This window comes from Periplaneta americana, chromosome 5 (genome assembly GCF_040183065.1).
Source record: "Periplaneta americana isolate PAMFEO1 chromosome 5, P.americana_PAMFEO1_priV1, whole genome shotgun sequence".
Taxonomy (NCBI): domain Eukaryota; kingdom Metazoa; phylum Arthropoda; class Insecta; order Blattodea; family Blattidae; genus Periplaneta; species Periplaneta americana.
In genome coordinates, this window is record NC_091121.1 from 29633473 (window position 1) to 29650164 (window position 16692).

Here is a 16692-nt window from a genome sequence, read left to right on the forward strand (position 1 = left end):
TAGATAGGCCACAAAGTTACTTCCGTAACTATTCAGTGTTCAACGGTATAATCCCCGAGAGATTACATATTCAGTGGTTATCCCCATCTTCAAAAAATGAGAAACAACGTCTCCAGAAAATTACAGACCCATATCACTTCTACCAGTTTTCTCCAAAATCTTTCAAAATGTAATGTGTAACAGACTGTATCATCATGTAAACTTTTATTTATTTTATTAGATTATTTACGACGCTGTATCAACATCTTGGTTATTTAGCATCTGAATGAAATGAAGGTGATAATGCTGGTGAAATGAGTCCGGGGTCCAGCACCGAAAGTTACCCAGCATTTGCTCGTATTGGGTTGAGGGAAAACCCTGGAGAAAACATTAACCAGGTAACTTGCCCCGACCGGGATTCGAACCCGGGGCACCTGGTTTCTCGGCCAGACGCACTGACCGTTACTCCACAGGTGTGGACTATCATGTTAAATGATACAAAATTTTAGGTCCAGAAAAGTTTGGATTTAGGAAAAATAAATACACGGAAAATACAACATTTAGTTTAACTGACAAAATTGTAGAGGCAATTAATAAAAAATTAAAAGTTAAGGGAATTTTCTGTGATTTATCCAAACCATTTGGCTATATAAATCATAAAATGCTGCTAGACAAATTAGAATATTATGGAATTAAAGACGTTTCACTCATATCTCATAGATAGGAAACAGAAAATCAAAATCAATACAACTATGAAATGTGTCTCGACATGGAGAAGTATTGATAATGGAATTCCACAAGGGTCAATTTTATAGGTCTTACTCTTTCTAGTGTTTATAAATGATCTTACCTTCCTAATAAAAGGAATAGATCATCCCATATTATTTGCAGTATAGTAATTATAGCCATTAACTCCAACTTATTCCAATCTTCAGCAGAGACAATTCTCCTAAAAATATGTGATTGGTTCTCAGTCAGTAAATTAGTATTGTATTGTATTGTATTGTATTGTATTGTATTGTATTGTATTGTATTGTATTGTATTTATTAACATTCCATGGTATTCGTACATTGCTTTACAGCTAGAATATGGAACAAGCAAAAAAACTTAATGCTATTATAAAGTCTTAATTTATAGTCACAGTCTAGATGAAATATATATACAGACGAGATTTACAATATAGTCTACTAGTACAACACATAGTTTTAGTATCAGTTTCATGAAGTGTTATTGAATGTCATGAATTCACTTACAGAATAGAAGGCGTGAGAAATTAGGTACTTCTTTAATTTGGCCCTAAATAATCTTATGTTTTGAGTTTCATTTTTTATATCGATAGGGAGGCTATTAAAAATTTTTACTGCCATATAACGTACTCCTTTTTGATAGCACGATTAAATTGTAACAAAACTAACATAATCCAATTCAAATCCTGCTCAAAGTCAACCTTGCAAATTTAAAGCCCAATAATTAACAACAGGTCCCTAACGAAAAGAATAAATACCAAATTTCTTATACAAATCTAGTTTTTCAGGTAAGGCTCCCTGTAAAGCAGATTTGAATAATTTCAAGGGAAAAATTGTTCCGGGGCCGGGTATCGATCCCGGGACCTCTGGTTGAACGTACCAGCGCTCTTTCCAACTGAGCTACCCGGGAACTCCACCCGAAATTATTCAAATCTGCTTTACAGGGAGCCTTACCTGAAAGACTAGATTTGTATAATATATACGTCACTGTGTACGTTAACAGAAAACCACAATTCCAAGTCACACAGAGACTGTGTGCACTCGAGGTGGGTCTCTGGTGTTTCGTCAGCCCACGCGAGTTGTGTGGATATAAAGGGAAAAGTTGAGACGGTGTCGGGTGGAGTTCCCGGGTGGCTCAGTTGGCAGAGCGCTGGTACGTTCAACCAGAGTCCCGGGATCGATACCCGGCCCCGGAACAATTTTTCCCTTGAAATTAACCAAATTTGTTGGTTCACAAATCGATAAAGTTAAATTGGAAAAATGATATTAAATAAATTACTCCAAAAGTAACTTAAGCATCGTTTATATTAGACGTATGCAAGAGGTAGTAAATATCAATACCTTAGAAACAATATATTTTGCATACTTGGACTCGATAATAAGTTTTGGGGAAATTCTACAGATGGCAAAAATAGCTCAACATTTTCTGTATCTGTTCCAGTAAATATTTCCTTGAAATTGTGTTTTCTTTCTGTAAACGTCCCTAGGGAAACTTACTTTCTGTGCGTGCCTCGTATTAATCACTGTACCGCCAAAATAACACAGAGACATGAAGTATATATTATGAAATGGAAAATGTTGTTTTCTAAACAAAGAAAAACAAACAGGAACTTTAACAAAGTAAACCAACATAGGCTATAAACTTAATACAATTTTATTTCTGTTTTTAAGTTAATATAATTAAAAGACTAAGGCCTTTGTTTAAAAACCAAAGAAGTAATTGCTCTGCCAACACGAATGTTATGCACCAGAACTTTACAACACGCTACTAGACTTACGACTTTAGTTTTCGCAGGATGCGGAGAGAGAAGGTTTGTGTGTGAGGTTGAAACGGGGATAATCTCAAGTCTTTGCTTTACCGTTTCCCAAGCGTGAACCCGTAAGAGTAGTTTGTCCGAAAACTTTGCCAGAACAGCAAAGTCCTTACTGGGCTCAATTATTTTGCTGAGGTTGAGAACAGTTGCAAGCTTATACTGATGCTGCAGTTTATCATGAAGAATTTCCTAACCTGACGTAAGTATATTTTAAGTTCAGAGCAGTTTCTGAAACTCGCGGAGCAATGTGTGATTATACCTCGCTAACTATTCGGATTAGGCCGAAGAGAATAAGCCGGCAATTTTACATCACTTAATTAGCCGTGTTCGCCAATAATTTTTAATATTTCAGCCCCTTTATGGAATCAGTGCTATCAGAGTTCTTGAACATATAGTCCCTCCTAACTGTGTAAGAAGTCCCGCTCAGACAAAAAGAATCCCTCCCTCCAATTATAAGACTTGAAGTATTTTTTTAATTTTCGTATTTCACAGCAAAATACTGAATGTTCAGTTCACAAATTGTTTTTCTTTAATTTGGACAGTATGTTTTTTAATGATTTCATTACAAAATAACATGAAGATTGAATTTTATTGAAAATTAAAATATAATGTGACCCTTAATTGGATTCATGAGTAAGATGTAGGGGAGAAGTGGGTACAGTAAGACAGGGAGAACAGTGAGACATTTTTTATTAGATGATAAATTTTGATGTTGAGATTTTGGTAACAGTGGAGTTGTATGTTGCATGAGTAAAGTAACAGTACTTTCATACTCGATTTGATTCTAGTTATAAAGGTGAGTGATGAAAAAATAATTCGTAATTTTTCACTCTAGAAGTAAAATTTTGGCTTGTGTTTAATGAAGGTTAATATTGGATATACAAATGAGATATAAATATGAATGTTTTGTTACCTAGTACTATGGTATTTGAGATTATGTTTGGCTAAGTCTTGTCTTTCTTGTTTTAATTTTGAAGTGATGGCGTCATTTTTAAATCAACTATGCGTAAAGGGAACAGTGAGACATGCCATTGAAGGGTACACTGAGACGTCTCACTGTCCCCATGTACCAATGATTTGCAAAAACAAACTGTAATTATATTACATTTACCAGTAGCTAACGTTCAAAAAGGAATATACTAGTAACCAATTTAGGAACTGTAGCTTAAAATAATGGATATTTTACATTTTAATGGTTTCATAAATAAAAAATATTCACAAAATTTAAGAAAATGTTAAAAAATAATAAACAATTACATTAAATTCTTATAATCATAAGCTTTATTATCACCAAAAATTCATTTCAATTTTTCGGAAAAGTTTGAAATGTCATGGAAAATTCACTTTTCCAAATGTTCCAAATGTTTCAATGATTTTGAAGTCGGACATCAAAATGATTGTAAATAAGCCTATAGAACATCTCAAGATAAAGAGACAGCAAGTTCTTGTTTTCTTTTGAAATAAATGTAAATCATTCCAATGTCCGTTAATAGACACTGTGGTGTCTCACTGTACCCTCCTGAATGGGAACAGTGAGACATTTGCATTTTTGACAAACATGTATTGTATATTATGTCCTTTATCTATTAACGTTTTTGTTTATGTATTATTATACTCTATGTTTTAATGTCTATTTCTATTGCACTTGAATTTAAAAATACTTGAATTATCACTTGCATACATATGTCTTAATATTTTGTGTCTCACTGTATCCACTACTCCCCTAGTGCACCTAAGCGTGAATATGATAATTTATATATATATATATATATATATATATATATATATATATATATATATATATATATTTTAAGTTTATTTATGCATGCTCTAAGATCTGTGGTCATATTGCGTGTTTAGGATCTGTGGATATACCAGTAGGCTGTTTTCACTATTATTCAGTTTCTGTTTCTGTTGTGTGTTATTGATGGCTTATGTTCATGTAACTGATTTAGATTTTGATTAATGTTTTATGATATTGGTTCAATGAAGATGCGATGCATCATAGTATGTACATTTACAATCCTGCGCGTCCACATATGTGGAATAACGGTTAGCGGGTCTAGCCGCAAAACCAGGTGGCCCGGGTTCGAACCCCGGTCGGGGCAAGTTGAGGTTCTTTCCGGGGTTTTCCCTCAAACCAATATCAGCAAATGCTGGGTAACTTTCGGTGTTGGACCCCGGACTCATTTCACCGGCATTATCACCTTCATCTCATTCAGATGCTAAATAACCTAAGATGTTGATAAAGCATCGTAAAATAACCTACTAAAATAAAAAAGTACGATCCTGTGTTTGCCTTTTTTGACTGAGGGGAAACCATGAAAACCCCCAGTCAGATTGGTCGGCTTTTGAACCCGAGACCTCCCGAATGTGAGTCTCAAACGTTAATCTGAGCCACCTCGTAATATCCAGACTGTTCTGACAGATGATTAAATATTATAATGCAGATTCACTCTGTACAAACGGCCAAAGCAGAAGAGTAATTGAAGACTTAGTTTCCCAAAGTGTCAATTTTTCAAATTTTATTTTATTCAATTAAGACATCGCACCGGATTGGTGGTGATTCCTCATTTAAGGTGGAACCTTAAGAATCAGTTAAGAATGTTCATTGTTGTTGTCTTTAATGTCGCCTGGCATAAAATAAGGTACAGTACACTGAGAAAACTACTAAAATGGGATGTCAAAAGAACATCAGGCCTATGCGTTTCTCAGTTAAAAATTACAATAAAATCTAATTTTAAAATATCCGTAGATTAAATTGAGTAATCCGTGTATCTGTGGAAGCTCACAAAATTTCGTAGATCTACGGATCCGTAGAGTTGGCAACGCTGACTCAACTAGCCTGTCAACTGAATTGAATTGAATGAGAAGGGAAATGGGAGGAGAAATTTAAAAGGTACGCGAAAACGCGTTTTTGCAAGGAAATTCGGAGCTGAGAGAAACTGAATATGTGAGCTCCAAGCCTGTTAGTCACTTGTCTCACTCCGGTTTCGCTGCTCCATTGAAGGAGTTGTAGAAAATTTTGAAGGGGAAAAGCCGAAAATGGACGTAATCTCTTAGCTACACATACGGATAGGTAGGAGGATACATGCACTCGAAACTGTGATCTGACTTTATGATCGATAAATAGATGGCAGAAGGTATAGAATACGTAAATTTTATACTACTGCATGTGGAGTCGAATAAACTGTGTCAGAGCAATGGTAAACTTTATATTATAAAACGGTACTAATACATCTGCGAGAAGTAATGCAGTTTTACATATAATTAAACCTATTAATAGTTATTAAAGTGCCAACTATCATCATAGGTTATTTATCGCTTTTTTTCCTATTAAAAGATATTTCTTGTGAGTCTTGGATTATTTGAAATTAATACCTCAAGGTTTTTTTAAACTTGACGTTTTTTTTTTTTCATTTTTGCAGTTTGGACGCTAGAGGAGGGGATTTGGATAAAGCGAATCACTTCGCCATCAGCACAGATCTCGGAGCTAGGACGTACTTCCAAACCAGCGGAAATTTTCCGGCCCGGCTTCGAGTCCACAACGTAGGCTTGCAAGATGAAGGCGTCTTCAGATGTCGGGTGGACTTCGTCAATTCGCCTACCCGAAATTTTCGTGTTAACCTCACAATAGTAGGTAAGTTTACTTTCAAGAGAGGAAAATATTACTTAATTAAATTTAAATTTCTGAAAAAGTACAATCACCAGCTCTGACACGCTTGCAAAATATTGCCTTACTACATCTGCCTTGTATTCATATCATACTAGTGGCTTGTACAGCAATTGCTGCAAACTAAGTCCATAAAAATTTCAAATAAAAATTGTTCAGATTTATTTTCAACTAGCCGTACCCGTGCGCTCCGCTGCACCCGTTAGAAATAAATATAAAGTAATTACATAATTAAAATAGGACATTTGATCCAGGGAACATTCGTGTTTGATAGAAGGATAAATCGTTTAATATGTTACTTAATTTAAATTGCATCCAAATAATTAAAATGCGATCATTTTGGTCCACAGACCATTCATTTGGTGCAATGACAATTCCTTTAACATCGCTAATATGTTTTCGCGGGATATCAGCCGAGTTAAGATTTTGAAATGCTCCAAGCTTTCGACTGCTATCTCTGCAGCCATCTTCAGGGAAGTGATGTCCGAACAGAAAGTCGAAAGGTAATATAGATGTTAGGCTGTCTCAGGTGAAACGGGATTGGTTGGCGGATCGGCCAATCCGGGGCCGGGAATTGTCATTCCTCGTAAGCTCCGCCCCTCCCGGGATTCTTGTGTGAAGTTTGGCGGGCGGCGAGCCCTGTTCCGCCGGTTGGAATCGGTTGCCGTCCTCGGTCCGTGATCTTCATGGCTGCAGAGATAGCAGTCGAAAGCTTGGAGCATTCCAAAATCTTAACTCGGCTGATATCCCGCGAAAACATATTAGCGAACCAACGCCGAGAAAGCCTCAAATCATACATTCCTTTAACATGTTTCTTAATTACTGTATATTATATTATATTATATTATATTATATTATATTATATTATATTATATTATATTACATTATATTATATTATATTATATTATATTATATTATATTATATTATATTATATTATACAGTATTATATTACATTACATTATATTATATCAGAAGTTACTGTAATAACATTATGTCTATCTAGAGAAACTACACTTTCCAATGGTGAAATAATAATTAATTATACAAATCGGTTAATTTAGCTTTCGATATTACTTCATACAAACACAGAAACATTATCTGTAGGCTATCTTTCATAGCTTACAATTGTTGCTGTCCAAGGCCCCTTATAGACGAAGTCATTTGTTTTTTATTTCATTATACGGCCTTAGATGGCAGTTATTTTAATTTTAAAACTCATTTATCTCATTAAATATCAGTCCTATCAAAATTTTTCAGAGTATAAAACTTATCGAAACTTATTTTTAAAGAAACGTTTGTTATGTAACATTTTTCACAAAAATCAATAATAAGCTAGATATTTCGATTTATTTAATTCAGGTCCCCTTATAACCCCCTTTTAAATAATGTATTTTGAATGCCATATAGCCTAACATCAAAGTTACAACGAACTTAATTTATATTCCAATTTTCATCGAAATCCGTTCCGCCATTATCGCGTAAAAAGGTAACAAACATACAGACAGATAGACAGACATACAAACAAAAATTTCAAAAATGCGATTTTTGGTTTCAGGGTAGTTAATTATATATGTTAGGACCAATTATTTTTGGAAAATCGAAAATTAGTGGAAAAATTTCGGCTACAGATTTATTATTAGTATAGATGAAAAATACCAGACATTTTGATAGTTATTTGCTTCCATAGTAGTGAAACATACTCCCTCTGAATGTTTTTTTTTTTTCGCCAAATACTTTTCCTTGAACCTATCAGTCTTCAGTTCTTGAGTTTGAATGCGAAATCGCTAGTAACAATGTCAGGATGATCAGTGGGTTTTTTCATGTGGAAGTAATGCAGTAGCTATTTCGGGTCATTGCGGATTGTATGTGAAAGTTAAGAAAATGTAAGGTTTGTCATGCTTTGAACAAAAGACTTAGCATCTTGGTATAGCTGCTGCATGTTTCGTGAACTACCCTGAAATGTAGAGGGCAGAATAACTTTTTCCCACTAAGAGATCTTGCTGAGGTGATCAAGAGACTACAAAATCTTGTGGGCCTCTTATTTTATCAATAAGTAATACCTTTTGGTCTTTTCTTATGAATTGTAATTTTTTGCGCTTCTTCCAGACAATACTGATCTATCAAATACTGCTGGATTAATTTGTGTAACAATGAATGTTATTTCGTATATTTTCTGTAATATAGGCTGTTGTGAGGAATTTATTGCTGAGATGTGGAAAATGAGGCGAATGATATGTCAGAGTTGTAGAATCTTATATGCGCCCTAAATAAAATTGTCCTTTGTAAACCGTTAGCAGTTTCAGTATTTCATTTGTTGCTGGTTGAGGGAAATAAACTTACTCATCACGGTAGCAAGAAGTGAAATGGCATGCTATTTTCCCTACAACAAAATATGCTTGGCAGCAATCACAAATCTAATCAATTAAACCAAAGGAATATGACATTAATTTTGATGTAGTTTAAAGACGCAGCTAAAATAGGAAGCATGACTCAATTACTACCAAGGAAAGTTAGAGAATCAGACAGATAAATATTTATATTACACTGCCGTTACATATATGAAAAGGACCCACACCACTTGATTAATAATTGTAAAAGTATTTCATTTTAATAACAATATTCTTACCTTACGTAAGTTTTATAGTTTTCAGTAACATAAGTTTATATAGGCCTATAGCCGTTATTCAGTAAATTACTAAGATCAAGATCTAATATAAAATATCATTTCTCTGCGTCTACTTACATAAAGCCCCAAATGGTTTCACTTTCATAAATCAGTATAGCATTATGTGTTGCATTAACTATAATAATATTTCATTTTTAATGGTAATAATATCATCAAACATTCTTACGTTTTGTAGTTCTTAATATCCAATACACAGCTGTACTCGGAAAACTACAGACCAGAGAACTAGACCTGTAAATTATTTTTATACGTTATCAAAAAATTGCACAAATGAAGATCGACATATTGCCATTATGATGGGAAAGAATCTGAGCCGTCTGAACTCTATGTCAGCAATTCTGTAGGTCATGGCCTTCGTGTAATAGCCTATTGTTTATTATAGTGTGTGTTTTGTTTCATTCTGAAATGCAACACGGCCGACTTGATGCTCGCTTCGCTTAAGAAAACGAACATCTAGTCGGCCGTGAATGCAATTAATTATTTCTCAAAACTGACGAAAGATGGATTTTGGAAAAAAGGAAAATGATTTAAGAAAATTGACATTTCACTGAACACTACTATTTTTCCGAAAAACTTTGGGTTCCAAGCTTCAAAATGAGGGGTAAATTATTAAAATCCGTTCAGCCGTTTTCCCGTAATTTCCATTACCAGTTCAATTTATATATAGATGTTAAAAAATACAATTCTGTAGAGACACAAAATTTTACAAAATGAAATAAGGATTAATACGTTTCGGGTTAATTAACACGTATTAAAATGTATTTATTTTCAATATTTATGAACACTGTTTTCGATTTGTTAGTCACTTCAAGTTCCAGCGCTGGTCTGTAGACATCTGTCTGCAATTAAGGTAAACTGGTGTCGCAAGGAATAGCTCACCATGAAATTCTGTCGATGAAAAACGGAAGTCAACCATCGCCATAGGCCTCGTATTAAACAACGCACAACGTATTATATGGGAAACATGAGAGTGGTCGTGAACAGCTGTAATAAATATTGAAAATTCTGTATACCAGGTTTAATACAGAAGTTAATGAAGAAGATAAAGTTAACATATTCTTAGAGGCTCCTAGTCTAATATGTTTTCAACCTTAAGCAATAATAATAATAATAATAATAATAATAATAATAATAATAATGATGATGATAATAATAATAATAATAATAATAATACAGGATAGGGACCGATGGCGAGCTTATGCGAGGGCGGCAATGAACCTGCGGGTTCCTTAAAAGCCATTTGTAAGTAGTAATAATAATAATAATAATAATAATAATAATAATAATAATAATTAGAAAAGTTCAGGATAACACAGAGGGTTTGAAATTGAACGGGTTACACCAGCTTCTTGTATATGCGGATGACGTGAATATGTTAGGAGAAAATCGACAAACGATTAGGGAAAACGCGGAAATTCTAGTTGAAGCAAGTAAAGCGATAGGGTTGCAAGTAAATCTCGAAAAGACTAAGTATATGATTATGTCTCGTGACCAGAATATTGTACGAAATGGAAATATAAAAATTGGAGATTTATCCTTCGAAGAAGTGGAAAAATTCAAATATCTTGGAGCAACAGTAACAAATATAAATGACACTTGGGAGGAAATTAAACGCAGAAAAAATATGGGAAATGCCTGTTATTATTCCGTTGAGAAGCTCTTTTTTTATAATAATTTATTTAATCTGACAGGATTAAGGCCATAAGGCCTTCTCTTCCATCCTACCAGATAGCACATATAAATACAAAAAAGAAATACAAATACTGATGAAAATGATACAAATTAAGTTAAAGCCCTATAGAGGATCAACAGGGTCAAAAGTACATTATAGTGCTCTCATCGAGCTAATACAACGAAAAGAAAGAAAACAGAGATAGCAATGATAAGCTCTTGTCATCTAGTCTTCTGTCAAAAAATCTGAAAGTTAGAATTTATAAAACAATTATATTACCGGTTGTTCTGTATGGTTGTGAAACTTGGACTCTCACTTTGAGAGGGGAACAGAGATTAAGGGTATTTGAGAATAAGATTCTTAGGAAAATATTTGGGGCTAAGAGGGATGAAGTTACAGGAGAATGAAGAAAGTTACACAACGCAGAGCTGCACGCATTGTATTCTTCACCTGACATAATTATGAACATTAAATCCAGACGTTTGAGATGGGCAGGACATGTAGCATGTTTGGGCGATTCCAGAAATGCATATAGAGTGTTAGTTGGGAGGCCGGAGGGAAAAAGACCTTTGGGGAGGCCGAGACATAGGTGGGAAGATAATATTATAATGGATTTGAGGGAGGTGGGATATGATGGTAGAGACTGGATTAATCTTGCTCAGGATAGGGACCAATGGCGGGCTTATGTGAGGGCGGCAATGAACCTCCGGGTTCCTTAAAAGCCAGTAAGTAAGTAAGAAAGTAAGTAATAATAATAATAATATAATCCGTGGCGCTACAGCCCACGAAGGGCCAAAACAGACTGACCCCACGGCCACACGTCGAAGCGAGGTGGATGATCATCCAACCAGAATGAAGGTATCGTGTGGTTAGCACGATGAGTCCGCTTCCTTTTTCCTCTTCCTGATCAATTTCAGAATCATTCTTCCTTCACCCACTCTTTTCAACACAGCTTCAGTTCTTATTATGTCTGTCCATTTCACACGCTCTATCCTTCTCCATATCCACATTTCAAATGCTTCTCTTCACTGCGTTGTAATGTCCATGTTTCTGCGCCATATAATGCCACACTCCAAACAAAGCACTTCACCAGTCTCTTCCTTAGTTCTTTCTCCAGAGGTCTGCAGAAGATGCTTCTTTTTCTATTAAAAGCTTTCTTTGCAACCACTATTCTCCTTTTGAGTTCCTGGAAGTAGCTCATGTTACTGCTTACAGTACACCCCAATTATTTGAAACTGTCCACTTGCTCTACTGTCTCATTTAGAAATCACATTTTTAACTTGTTTGCTTTTCTTCCTACGATCATGGTCTATATATGTATGTATATCTTAATGTTGTCTACCATCTGATATCTTTTTCTGTCCTAGACTTTTCTCCCGTTCACCTTTCCTTCCATTGCTCCTTGAATAGGCAGTTTCTTCTGGGCCATTGATCCAGTTTCTTAAAGAACATTTTTCTGCAATACTAACTTTTTCCTTTTAACTGCGTTCTACTTTCATCTATTGTTTTCGATTCCCCTTTTCCATCTATGTCTATCATCCCAGGAACCATCCACTAGTCTTCAGGCTCGCAAGCCCTCAACAACTCCTTCTCTCAACGTTAACCGAGGACGTCCTTTCTTCCTACTTCCTAGTAGAAACCATCGCAAGCTTTCGACATTCCAAACGATCTATATATAATATTTTTCCATTATAGAGTCGTTTAATGCTTTTTGAAGACTTGTCAAACTCATATTTTCTCATAACTTTAATGCTGTTCTTTTGTCTTGTCTTGAATGTCCAAGCATCTGCCCCATGCCTCAAGATACTGTCCACAATTAGGTTAAGTGTCACTTTTTGGTTTCTTATCTCGTGAGCATTCCATTGAATTATTTATTAGGGATGCGGGCTTGTTTTGCCCGAGTTTCGACCTGTTTCACCCGCTCCTTCCTTTAGTTACTCCTTCCTTTAGAAATGCATCCTGATAGTGCTGTATTTTCAAAATTGTCTCATAATAATCTCTTTCTATTATCTAACATTATTTGAAATATATTAACATTCTACGTATTTTAGCTTAATTCTGCTACATAGTTTGTATTTCAGTGTTTAATTAATAGTTCATAGTATTTTGTTGTTTAATTCGTAAATAACTCTTGTACACATGTAGCTCTTATCTAAATCAAATTGTTGAATTCTTTGTAAGTTGGTACATATGTATTTATACATTTTGCTGGTTGAGTGGAAGAGAAGGCCTTACGGCCTTAACTCTGCCAGCTAAAATAAATCGTTATTATTATTATTATTATTATTATTATTATTATTATTATTATTATTATTATTATTGATGAAATGGATTTGAAATTATGCACTGTCTTGACTGTACGTTCGAAGAAATTCAGATCCCTATCTCTCCATCAACGATCAGATGTTTTTTGTTCTTGTAATTTATATTTAGGCTAATTAAAATATAAAAATCAACCCGATCTTGAGCGATAGTCACTTGTTTCGTCTGAAAATTTTATTGAATATAAAGCACTATTTTCTATCTATGCCATACGATTACAAGAGACATTCCACTGTGTCAGCATTGCTTCCAAATTAATCGTACATATACCTAAAGACGGCGACATTTTACAAATTCTTAGTTTTTTAGATCGTTCTAAAATAAACTTCTGACTATTTTTGCAGTGTACAAGTGAATTGCAACTGCTAAAGAATACAGTAAATAATATATTCATCCAATTAATAACAATATATTGATCATATAAATAACGCTATTTCTTAGTAATATTTTCTTAATATATTTTTTTGTGCTTAATCACAGTACTGTCCATATTTATGTACAGTGACCAGCCTCATGGTCTAGTGTTAAGAGCTTATGGCTACAGTTTATGAAATACCAGATTCGATTTTCGGTCAGAGCACAGGAAGGAAATTTTCCTTAAAGGATCATGATCTGGAATCTAGGTTAAGTTACATTTAAACGTCTCATGGCACCATATAATCAACTGTGTTCATCCTTTGTATCAACGGTGGAACATAACTACGCCTTCCAGGCGCCCCAGCCTCAGATGTGGGTTACACGTAAGTGACTGCAATGGGAGACGAACAGAAATATTGAAAGAGTAAAAATATTGTGTACAGTAATCGTGTTAACCTCTCATTGGCATCATGTCGTTTGTTTACACGTAAATAATAAAATAAAGAAGTAAAGGAATTTGTTATACTATTGTAGTTATTACTATTCATATTTATTTACAATTTACATTTGAGATGAATACATATGAATAGATACCCGAAATGAGCATATGCTCGTGCTCTGGTACAGTCCAGTAGTCTACATAAATTTTACAGAGATCAATAATAATGCTGATGATAGAAATAATAGTAACAATAATAATAATAATAATAATAATAATAATAGTGATAAAACAAGAAATATTTACAATAATAAAATAAGTACTAAGACAGATAAAATAAAACATAAAACCACTAGCGAGAGTTAACACAACTTAAATAAGCATATAATAACCGGAAAAAAATAACGAACTCGAAAATCAACAGAAAAGTTCGTTGTATCGCAGACGACAGCAACCGCCGTATTGACATTGTGTTATGCATTAATGGTAGTAGGGGGGAGCCGAAAGTCTACATAACTGCCGTTCTCTTCGAATCTTCTCGTACAATCATGGGAAGTTAATGCTGCAAAAACAAAATGTCTACGAGTGAAACTGTACATTATTACCAGGATAAAAACAAATAATACTGAAATATATTAATCAAGTTTCAGTTATAGATCTCCCCTTTTGTGCAAGAGGTATCATATCAAAATATTTTATGAATGGCGGGGAAAATATAAATTTCAACAACTCTCTAGTGACAAGAGATAGTGACAAGTACAATCAAGTGTATCTGTGGCGATGCTAAGAAATCATTTACTGGAGATATACACTGTTATTAATTAAGAAAATGATCTATTTATATTTATTACAACGTGTTATCTTATAGGTTACATACATTATGCATATTATTATTATTATTATTATTATTATTATTATTATTATTATTATTATTATTATTATTCCACAACATAGCTGTAACAATATTAAGATTAGAATTGCCTGCAATGTATTGCTTAGGCAACTCCCATAACAGCAGAGGCTGAGAAGTTGCCGTAACATTACGGCGATCTGTTAGGTTCATTAGTTTCCTTTGTTCGAAGCTTTGCTCGTCTCAGGAGACCCACGCAATCAACGAAATGCTCAGTGTTTTCGAACAGAGAACGTGAAAGCAAACGGTTTGCAGAATGTCTTCATTTTATATCGTCATAATGTTGATCATATAACATCATAATCGTCGTCATTGTCTTGTTTCCCGACCAACATGCATCGATTATTGACTTTTCACGTGAATTGGATGTAGGCCCACACTATATACTATTGGTTAAATTGCGAGCATCGAGGACTGACTACAGGGTAATTCAATGGATCAAAGGGTGCGGATGAGGGAGAAATTACGAAAGTCTATAGAAATTATTTTAGGTGTCCCCCAGTGCATTGTTTTGGGACCACTTCTGTTCCTGCCTTTTGTAAACGATCTGCCGTTTAACATCATTCACGCGTTCGTTTATCGCAGATAATTACATTCTCTACAGCAAAATAAAAAAGTTATAAAGATACTAGCTTTCTTATTCACAACGATCTCAGTAAGATACATGGGCTAAGGAGAGGTAACGTTATCATATGATTATCACTATTAGTTTATATTTCATCCTAAAATACATTATATTAGCTCGCTAAAGCATATTTAAACAGTAAAAGTATAATTTATTTTAAAAGCCTTTTAAAAGTCCCAAATTTCACCATATTAACAATTATGGCCTTCCTACCCTATTATCTTCTGGCTCAGTTGCCTGATGAGTGATTCCTTATTAGTGTTATTTATGAGGTTCAAAGCTCTGTTCGGACAGTTAATTGAACAACAACTGAGAATCTGGAGTTTCGTCATGTCATTGGCCGATTAGACCAATTATTGCAATGGGTTTGATGGATCTGTAATTTAAACCACCATGGCAACCGCCAAATTCAAAGGATTCAGAATCGTTGACTATGGATTCTCTCAAAGTTACTAAGGAATATAATAAGTGAATAAGATACAGCCCAATTTAATTAATGCGATCAAATCTTGTATGACGAAAAATCTAGCATTTAATGAGGAAAATAAGAAATTTAGAGCCCTTGTAGTAAACCAAGGTCTGAGACAGGGTTGTGGTTTGTCGCCAGTATTAATATTGATCTGTACATAATTAAGATCTTACGAGAACAGCAAAAAACTCAACCAAGAGGCATACATTGAGGTAACAAAAGTACGTAACTACTGTCTTTTTACTGATGAACATATTTTCATTTCTAACACTGAAAATCAATTCTAAAAAAATTTCAATGAATTGCATACAGTATTAAAGGTCTATAATATGAACATATTGACTGGAAAAACTAAGGCTATTGCAATACAAGGAAAACATTTACGAATAGCAAAAATAATGATCTATTCTGAAATAATATTTGGGTTGTAAATTTGGAAAAAATAAATTTAATGCAGGCCTAGAAAAGAATATTAAAAATATAACAAATTAGATGGTTGTATATATAGTTATTTTTGGAAAAGCGGCGAAAGTAAAATTAAAATCAAACTACATAATATAATCTCAAAACTAGCTACTCTCTGCAGTAGTGAAACTTGGATATTAAGGCAGTAAAATAGAAGAAACATAGAATTTTCTGTGATAAGATTCCTTCGATGTAGTATGGGAGTGACTTTAAGAGATAGGGTGAGAAGTGACCACATAAGAGAACACTTTAAAGTAAAAAAAAAATGAGGAATGAAATTCAGCAGTATCAAGAACAGTGGTTTTCTCTATCTATCTATCTATCTATCTATCTATCTATCTATCTATCTATCTATCTATCTATCTATCTATCTATCTATCTATCTATCTATCTATCTATCTATCTATCTATCTATCTATCTATCTATCTATCTATCTATCTATCTATCTATCTATCTATCTATCTATCTATCTCTCTGTCTGTCTGTCTGTCTGTCTGTCTGTCTGTCTGTCTGTCTGTCTGTCTGTCTGTCT

General features: G+C 34.1%; 1 protein-coding gene across 2 annotated transcripts in view; it reads left to right on the top strand.

Moving 5' to 3' along the window:
* The window catches only part of side (sidestep), an 869165-nt gene that overhangs the window by 350403 nt on the left and 502070 nt on the right, over nt 1–16692 (top strand). The window contains exon 3 of one of the 2 annotated variants that reach the window (XM_069825478.1): nt 5969–6180. The exons of the other annotated variant lie outside the window; for it this stretch is intronic. Coding sequence (XP_069681579.1) covers nt 5969–6180 — 212 coding nt within the window. The remainder of the gene's footprint in view (nt 1–5968; nt 6181–16692) is intronic. 2 annotated transcript variants of the gene reach the window in all.